The 9,942-nt window shown below is 47.1% G+C and overlaps 1 protein-coding gene across 1 annotated transcript; it reads left to right on the top strand.

The window, feature by feature from the left end:
* The first annotated feature begins 219 nt into the window (after positions 1–219).
* PIN1 (peptidylprolyl cis/trans isomerase, NIMA-interacting 1) lies at positions 220–7,975 on the top strand. Its single transcript, XM_033925498.1, has 4 exons — positions 220–373; positions 4,901–5,101; positions 6,014–6,124; positions 7,766–7,975. The coding sequence occupies exons 1-4, from the start codon at positions 220–222 to the stop codon at positions 7,873–7,875; spliced, it is 576 nt and encodes a 191-aa protein (XP_033781389.1). The 3' UTR covers positions 7,876–7,975.
* Positions 7,976–9,942: the final 1,967 nt, after the last annotated feature.

Genomic DNA, 9,942 nt, shown 5'->3' with positions numbered 1-9,942 from the left:
AAGTAGTTGTAGTGATGTGATTTTGGGTCCTAATGTTTTTGTACAGTTTAAGCTTTACTAAGACCGGTCCCAAAGCTTGCACGCATGCGCACCGCCACCCCCCTCCTGCAATCGGCGCAGGCGCACAGCGACCTGAAGCTAGCCCGCGCACGCGCGCAGCCTCGCCTTCTCGGGCCGCATTCCGCTTTCGCCCCGCCCACGCCGCGACTCGAAGCCCCAATGGCGTGGCGGCGGCTGATGACGCAGGCGGAAGGCGGTTGGGCGAGGCGTCGCGGCGCCTGCGTGCGAGGGCGGGGCCAGCGGAGGGGGCGGAAGATGGCGGAGGAGGAGAAGCTGCCCTCGGGCTGGGAGAAGCGCATGAGCCGCAGCTCAGGTGAGGGGAGGCCGGGGCCCGGCTGTCCTGGGACTAGGGCGAGCGAGGGAAGGGGAGAGAGATAAAGCGCCCCAACACCCCCCTGCTCGGCTGCATCCTCCCCTCCCCCTCTCCTGCATGAATCCCCTCCCCCCCTTCTCCCCAATCCTCTTCCACATGGCACCATTTCCCACAGGGGTGTCCTCGAGGTTCCCCAATGAATATGCATGAGGTCTATTTGCATGCACTGCTTTCATTGGATGCTAATAGATCTCATGCATATTCATAGGGGACTGGATTGCGGCCCTGACACCCCCTCCATACCACCATTATCCTTAACCTCCATCTAGCTCAGGGGTGTCCAATGTCGGTCCTCGAGGGCCGCAATCCAGTCGGGTTTTCAGGATTTCCCCAATGAATATGCATGAGATCTATTTGCATGCACTGCTTTCAATGCATATTCATTGGGGAAATCCTGAAAACCCGACTGGATTGCGGCCCTCGAGGACCGACATTGGACACCCCTGATCTAGCTCCACATATTCTCTCCATTCCCCCTCCCCTTCTACATGGCACCTTTTTCCTGCAGTAATGCCCCCATCTCATCCCCCCTCTCCCTCCATTTATCCTGCATTAACCCTTATCTTCCTCCCCCTCCATACCACCATTATCCTACATTAACTCCCCCCACTCCATTCCATGCATCATCTCCCATCCCTTTGCTCCTCCATGTACCATCATTATCTTGCAGCTCCTTCCCCGGTAACCCCCAGTCACAAACCCCTCCCCCCCCATATTCCACCATTATCCTGCGCTAATGCCCCCCAATAACCTTCATCCAGTTCAGCACATCTGTAATCCCCCCTCCCATCTTGTATCATCTGTATCTTGCAGTAACTCTCCTGGTAACCCCCATCCAGTTCCACACATTATCTCTAATCCTTCTCCCCCTCTACATGGCATCTTTATTCTACAGTAATACCCCCATCACATCCCACACACCTGATTCCCCGCTCCCTTCATTTACCATTTTTATCTTGCATTAATCTCTCATCTCCCTCCCCCATCCCTCACTCATCAGCTGTCAATAACCTCTGTCCTTCCATATACCACCATTGTCCTGTAACATCTCTCTCCATGCATTGTGTCTGAATAACCCCTCTCCCTCTATATACCATCTTTATCCTGCAGTAACCCCCATCCAGATCCACACATTCTCTCTAATCCTCCCCTTTATATATCTCCCTTATCTTGCAGTAACTCCCCCCAATAAACTCCATCAAGTTTCCAGTTTATTTAAAATATATATCGCCCAATCAAGCCTTCTAGGCGGTGTACAAAAAACGCCAAAACAATGCGCCAATTAAAATACAATATTAACAGAGACAAACCAGGAGAAATGACAATTTTTAAAGACATTGACGAACGGGAACAAAAGGGAAGAAGGGTTAGAACTACAATTGATAGAAAGAAAGACAACATTCATGGGGAAGAATAACAAAGGGAGGGGAAACTGAAGGTAAACATCTCTAATTCCCCCTCTCTTTCTGTATACCACCTTTATGCTGTAGTAGCGCCTCATCCCATTCCACATATCGTCTCTCATCCCCCTCTCCCTCCACTCCCCCCAATATCTCCCCATCATGTCACACACATCATCTCTAAACAGCCCCCTCCTCTTCCATATACCATCATTATCCTGCAAAACTCTTTACCCAACTCAATGCATCATCATTGCACTAGAATTAGGTCCTGAAGTGGTTTATAACTTTTAACAGGAGCACACATTAGCTGAACTACAAAAAAGTACAATAAAAAATAGAAGAACTAATTCAGAACCCCATGGTTACTTGCCCTGCAGAATGAGAGCCGCCAGTTACCCTATGCCAAATTATCTGTTGGGTGGAGGGGGATGAGCCGCCAGCTGATCCACTTTCTACTGGCAGGAGAGGAAACTTCACAACCACTTGTGTCTTTATTCATTGATTTTACAAAGCATTCTGGGATTTGATACCCCAGAATGCATTGAGTGAGTTAGGATAGTCAGAATACTAGGATCTGGCTTGCTCAGCACCCTGGGCTTGATGTCCCAGGAGAGCTCGATGGTGAATCCCACTGTGAACATGTTCCTTTTTTTCATTCAAAGAATAAGTTGGTTTCCAGTGTGTCTCCTCCAGAAAATCATCCACTCCCTCTGTAGCAATGTTGGGAAAGGGTGTGGAGTGAGTCTTTCCTGTTCAACAGACTCTGGTCACTGGAGGGAGATTGATCCAGATATCTGATTCATCCTTACTGCAATACAAGATTTCTAGTCCCTGCTTGGAAGGGGGTGAAATCCCCCCCCCCTCAAGAGCTGTGCAAAGTGTAGCCTTTAGCTGGTCTGTGGGTATTGTTATGTGAGGCTCTTGAAGGTGGGGAGAACAGGACTACTTGGATCTATTTCTCCTGGAGCAGGAATATCGTCAAGAACAGGGGTAGGCAATTCCAGTCCTTGAGAGCCACAGATAGATCAGGTTTTCAGGATATCCACAATGAATATGTATGAGATGGATTTGCATGCACTGCCTCCTTGAGATGCAAATCTATCTCATGCATATTTATTGTGGATATCCTGAAAACCTGACCCGCCTGTGACTTTTGAGGACTGGAATTGCCTACCCCTGCTTTGGAACACTGGCCCTTTTCTAATTTTGTCAGGAAGTGAACTACAGATTTTACAGGGCTCAATGCATTGGTGACGAGCTTTCCAGTTCTCTGCAGCCTGAGGATGAGGGGAAGGCGGAGGTGTTAGATCTGGCCAGATCCCTGGCAGTGGGGCCTGGCTGTTCTACTGTCACAGAGCAAATGACACCTTAACCACAAAGGTGATATTAATTCTTCAACAGTCATCTGACTAGAAGTCTCAGGTTCATTGGGGAGTATCAGATTTACTCTATGCAGCAGGAGTTTCGGTGGGGAAGAGAGTTGTGTAGGCTGGCAGCATGTGTTTATTTCAACCCTCTCCTGGATCCTCCTTAGAGCCTGCAAAGAAATACTAACCTGCTATTGTTAAAGGTAAATATCCATGATCACATGTGTAACTAAGCCAGTCACACGCTTTATCACATGACCTACAACATTTCCTTATACAGTGGTTTTCAACCTTGTCTTACAGGCACCCCCTAATGTCCTGGTTTTCAGGCAATTAATGAATTTGAATATTAAGGTATGCAAATTTATCTTGTGCATCTTCATTCTGGCTAAGCAAAATCCAAAGGGTTGGTTGCGCCTCTAGGGCTGGGATTGGGAACCGCTGCTCTGGTGTCGGGGAACGATTCTTTTTGTGTGTGTAAATAGTGACCTCTAGTGGCTCCTCTAAAAAACGGTGGGCGCAGCTTTCCTCGTCCTTTTAAAAATAACAGTTTTTTTAATGCCTCGTGGCATCGGCATAAACCACACCGGGCGAAGTCATTTCCCCCGGCCTCTGCTGAATCCACAAGACAGCATTAGGAATGAAAATGAGGTTTGCTACCGTGACTGCTTTGCGACTGCACATAGTCACATCTAGCAGGGATGATTTATATCACCCTAATCTACTCCGGCTGCATTATTCACGGGGAAATGTTCGCTAACAAATATCTGGTGTAAACATTAAGCAGGATTAATAGCCCTCCCTCATCCTCTAATGACACGGAAACATTACTGCCTCCTTGGCAAGATAAATCTGCCCTGTCCCCCTCTCTCTTTCACAGTAGCAGTGGCACACGGCCAGTGATAAATCCTCTGTAAAAGCCTCATAAATCGGTGCCAGAACCCTCTTTATTGCCCACCACGGTTCCCTTTTTGCCAGCCACCCTCAGTGGCTCAGCAGTGATCTATGTCTCTATTATGTGGTGCACACCGAATGCAAACCAGTGATGGGCCCCATGTGGGTTGAAACCCTCTCCCCCCCCATGTCTGGCTGGTGCATATCAGGAGGTTGATCGGTATGCAAGATTTAAGTCTGTTCCATCCTTCCTTCCCCTCCCTCAGCGGATTCGATACATCAAGGTTTTCTTGGTTTGGGTACTGTCTGCTGATCTCTCCCTGCACTCTTTTGCAAAAGAGTTCAGAATTTCCAGGCTGCAGAGGGAAGAGTCCCCATGCAGGTTGTTTGTAGAATTTAATTGCAAAGTGAGCAACATCCTGTGGCCATAATGTTTTAAAATTTCTCTTCTAAAGTAGGTACTAGGATCTGTAATTTTTTGTGCAGTGTATTTGATTTGACACCTTTTCAAAAGACATGAAAGATAGACCATGAACTGTTCTGGAGAGAAGGAAAAGTTACACTTACATAAGAATCTTTAAATGTTTGCGGGAGAGAAGGGATGAAGGCTGGGAATTATAGACAGTGCCAAAGTAGAACTGGATCAGACTCGAATCGTATTGTCTGGTGTCGGCTCAAGAAGAGAACACATGAGCTTTTCATTCCACTTTCACCCTACAGGATCCATTCGTGCAAGGAGTAATATGGATTTTCGTTAGGACTTTTTTTGTGTGTATGTTTTTTACAATTGTGTTTTAACGTAGGTCGGGTCTATTACTTCAACCACATCACGAATGCCAGCCAGTGGGAGCGGCCCAGTGGATGCGGGAAGAACGGGCAAGGGGAGCCGGCAAAGGTGCGTTGCTCTCACCTCTTGGTGAAACACAACCAGTCACGCAGGCCAGCGTCCTGGCGGCAGGAGAAGGTCACACGCACCAAAGACGAAGCCCTGGACCTCATCAATGGTGAGTCAGCTATCCAATCTAGGGCAGTCGGTTGGCGTTAACTGTCATGCGAAAGAGAGAGCCATGATATGTGGTGTGAGAAGGGTTCTTTTGCTTTTTCATTTGTAAAAAATTAATCAGTATATTTATTTAATGTTAGGTATTCAGAATTAGACTATGGTGCACTTATGGTTTGAGATTAACCAGTTATGTGCATGTATAAGAGAGATTTTTCAGGATCGATTATTGATTGAAATCTGGAACAGATAAGTCTCGGTTGATTTTCAGTTCCATATGCACTGAGCAGGTTTCTGAGATCCTTTTTCTCTCTTAAAAATCGCTTGCTGCAAACAAAGAAGCATTTGGTTGATTTTGCCAGCAGCCTTTACCCTTCATGTCCAAATCGGAAGGCATGGGAGGAATTCTTTTCTCAAACATGCATGTCGTGATGGTGGCAGGCTCCTCTGGGTTTTCTGTCGGTGCGCTCAGCTTTTGAAGGTCTCTTCAAAAGGCACCGAGCCACCTTTCATTTCAGTATGACTGTCACTTCCTCAAGAATGCAGTTCCTCTCTGCACCAAACCCACCTTGTCCATCAGAGGGAGCTGTGGTTCCATTTTTCACAACAGCAGAGAGACTGATTGTTCTTTAGACCAGTGGTTCTCAACCTGGTCCTCAGGGCATACCAAACCAATCAGGTTTTCAGGATGAGAGAGATCTGCATACGCTGCCTCCATTGTATGCAAGTCTATCTCGTGCTTATTCATTAGGGATATCCTGAAAACCTGACTGGGTTGCTGTGTCCCAGGGACTGGACTGAGAACCCCTGCCATAGACAGATAGTGATCTTAAATCGGCTTCTTTTCCGTTCCATTTCTGAACTGCTTTTAAATTTTGTGTGTTTGTGGCATCTCTTGTGTTCCCTCCTGTTTCAGGATATATTCAGAAGATTAAATCAGGAGATGAGGACTTTGAGGCCCTGGCATCCCAGTTCAGCGACTGTAGTTCGGCGAAAGCAGGCGGGGACCTGGGAACCTTCGGGAGGGGTGAGTAAAACAAGCCGCATATAATAGTAGCACAGTTTCTAGAAAGCCTGACCTAGGACGTCACAGATGGAAGACGTGATTATTAACCCTGATATGGAAGGGTGAAGGCCTGAGGCGGTCCTGTCGGGATTTGAAACAGACTCATGGATTTGGAGAACGAGTCTGTGCTGAAGCTAGGGAGGGGACACTGCTTGGTAAACTGAGGCCTGTAGAGACTGTGCCCACAGATGAGATTGCTAGCACGGTCCCTTTTCAGATGAAAATGCCAAGGTGCTGGTGCAGGAAGTTGCTTCCTCTTAAAGAGGGACATTTGTGATCTGCCTTGACCTTATAAGATATAATTTTCTGGTGCCATTGGAGTGTGCAGAGCTTTACAGTGCGATAAATATTCCTTGGCCCAGAGAGCTTACAAACTCGGTGAGGTCCTGAAGTAATAACATAACATAAATTTTTATTTATATACCAGAAAAGCCTTTCAGTTTGAGGCGGTTTACAGGAAAGCGGCTGAGGAGTGTCAGCGAGATACAGCAATGGAGAAAGGACTGAAAAATATATAAATAGCATAGAGGGAGGTTATGCAGGGTTTTATAAGGAGGGAGATAAACAAATAGGCAAGGATCTTCATAGTCTTAGAGCAAGGGTCTCAAAGTCCCTCCTTGAGGGCCGCAATCTAGTCGGGTTTTCAGGATTTCCCTAATGAATGTGCATGAGATCTGTGTGCATGCACTGCTTTCAATGCATATTCATTAGGGAAATCCTGAAAACCCGACTGGATTGCGGCCCTCAAGGAGGGACTTTGAGATCCCTGTCTTAGAGCAACAACGTGGAATAGAGAGTCAGTGGGTCGGGAGTCTTTTCATGGAAAAATTTAAGGTGGGTCATCCTGTTTGGAGAAGAGGAGCGTTTTTAGAAGCTTTCTGAAGTGCATGTAAGAGGTTGATGTTCTGACCAGTTGGCTCCATTCGGGATCTTTGGAGGCTGCTTGGTAGGATAGAAGTCTGTTGATGAATCTCTTATGGGTGCAGCCTTGTATTGAGGGAAAGGCGAAGAATGATCGAGGTCAAGTTGATTCTTTGGGTCTGGCGAATGGGGGATAAAGGGGGTAATTAATTCTGAAAACAGTGCTAAGCCTGAATTCTGTAATCGCAATAATTAGCATAACAGGATACTTTCAGAAGTCCGCTGTTCCACTCCTGATTTTAGGTGCAAACGCTTAAGCACAGATATTTGCAGCAAGCATTGAGCCAACATAAGTATTCTTTAACCTTGGCACATAAGTGCTGGGCGTGGCTCTGACGCTCCTACTCCCAGGTCTACCCTTCCCCTCCCCCCAGCAGCTGCACGCTTAAGGAATTAAGCACGAAGGTTGTAAGAATATCAACTAAATGCAGTTACTCGAGCAACTGTAAATTAGCACTAATTAATGCTGCTTGTACCAGTTATTGTTAAAAGCAATTAGCGTCTAATTTAACGATTGTGTCTTTGGCCGTATTCGGTAACCTTTGCATGCTATTTTGCACACTTAAGATTATAAAACCAGAGGCGGGATTTGAACCCCAGCTTCTCATCCCATTCTACTAGCCGCTGGACCACTTTTCTCACCCTCTGATATTTTCTTTTCCTTTCTGTTTCCTTATCCAGGTCAGATGCAGAAACCCTTTGAAGATGCTTCGTTTGCGCTCAGGCCTGGCGAGATGAGCGGGCCGGTCTTTACCGATTCAGGGATTCACATCATTCTGCGCACAGAGTGAAAGTCACTTTTTTTTGTCTGCGGGCAGAGGTGGAGGAGGCGAAAAAAAAATAAAAAATTGGGAGGGTAGGGTTGGCCTAATGAAATGAAATGAAAAAGGGGGGGGAGGGGAGGGGAATCTGCACATATGCCAACTAGCAACTACCAGTCTCCCTGTCACCATGAACTACATCCTTGGTTTAAATTAATAGACTTTGGTAGCTCCGAGCTACATTTGTCAATTTTTAAAGCTGCATGCTTAGCCACGAATGTAAAACTGCAAGACAGAATTCTTAGAGTGGGGGCTAAGGGGTGGGGGAGGGAAGATGTCTGAATCTCTTACGAGCCCAGCAAGCCGCTCCCAGCGAGGGCAGCTCCTCCGAGCCAGTCCTGTGCTTACTATCCTTCCTCCCCTCCCCCCTTCTCCCCCAATGCTTCCATGGAGATTGCTCGTCCCTCGAGCTACCAGGCCACAGCGGCACTGAGAGAAAGCGTACAAGTGGGGCCATCTCACCTTGCCCCGGTGCGGTCTGGTCACCCTGTCATGGCTCCCCACCCCACTCGAGGGTTGAGCATGCTGGCCTTACAAATCGATGACATTTCTGTGCTTCCTGATTCATTGCGTCCTGAGAACGGGTGGCGTCATCCTGGGTTTGTGGTCAGCTTTGCTGTTAAACAAAACAAAAAACCTGTCGATCTTAGATTTTTATTCTTGTTTTATGAATTTTTTTTTTTTTCCTTGTGTTTATTTTTTTTCACCCATCCTGTATCTTTTGTTACATTAAAGTGGTTTGGTCTGAAATCCAGCAGTCCTTTGCCCTGTTTTTCCCTTGTTAAAGTGTTTCTGGGCATCTGATTGGTCAAGAGCAGCTGTAACCCCCCCATGGGGAAGGGGAGGGGGCTACCACTGGGCACCGCCTCTGGGTCATGAGATTTCTGGACGCAATAAGGTGAACTGGGTGTGGTATGCAAATCATAGTGTGACATAAAGGGGTTTGATCTGTGGCCTCCAATGCATTTACGAACCCTGGGGCAGTTTTCCATGTCACTGCAAAGTCCATAGATCGTGCACCAGTTTTCAAAGTCAAAATGTATCCCTTTGAAACATGCCATGGGGGACATGCGGGTGATTTTCTGCAGAAAACAATGTGCTTAGTCTCCTCTAAATGCGGCTGGATTATACGCTTTCAGCCACACCAAGAGAGGGACGTTTCCAGGCATACAATCGGTCAGTTTGCTGTGTGGGAGGAGCGTCGGGTGGCCTGAATACAGTGGAGAAGAAAGTGGGACTCTGCCATGGCACTAGTAGAGGAAGGGGTGCTATGCCTGGAACTTCCCCCCCCCCTCCTTTTCGTTTTGGAGATGTTTCCCTTAGTGTGGATGAAAAGCTGACTTCTGAAACTGTACTGACCAGATCCCGTGCTGACCCTGTCCCCTCTCCTTTTGCCACAGTCTTAGGCAAGGAGCTTTCCACACGTAGCGGTCTGCTTTCTTCCTTTTGTTTAGAAGGCTCTCTGCGGCATACAAAAGACCGCGCTGGCCATGTCTGAATATTTATGCATGCAATATATTATTTAGCACAGCTGTTTCATTCCGGTGGTAATTCATGCACTTTTCATGAGTGCCTGGTGAAGATGCAGTTGTTCGTAGTCGCGGCTTTCTGCCTTATTCTAGAGAACCTTTTGTTGTTTATCCGGAATGGACTATGCACCTGCAAACTTGCTAGTTTAAATCTTTCCCCGTACCACTTTGTTTCTGTTCAGTGGAATTGATGGGCTGAGAAGCTCAGGTTGTGTTCTTTTTGTTCATGAAAGGATGGGGTGGGGTCACAGGTCCCTCCCCCTGTTGGCCTATCTAGTCTGTCTGGCAGAATTTCAATCTGTGATACACAAACCAATGCCAGCGTTCGTCTTTCCCTCCACCGCTTCTTTGATAGCCATGTCCGAAATCTGCCACAATGCCCGTCTCCTCCACCTCTAAAGAGGATTTGACAAGTTCCTGGAGGAAAGTCCATAAAAATGATAGTAGTAACATAGTAAATGACGGCAGATAAAGACCTGAACGGTCCATTAGTTATTCTCATTAAAAA

The sequence above is a fragment of the Geotrypetes seraphini genome, chromosome 16, assembly GCF_902459505.1.
Source record: "Geotrypetes seraphini chromosome 16, aGeoSer1.1, whole genome shotgun sequence".
In the NCBI taxonomy this organism is placed as follows: Eukaryota; Metazoa; Chordata; class Amphibia; order Gymnophiona; family Dermophiidae; genus Geotrypetes; species Geotrypetes seraphini.
This window is presented reverse-complemented; position numbering and strand designations above follow the sequence as displayed.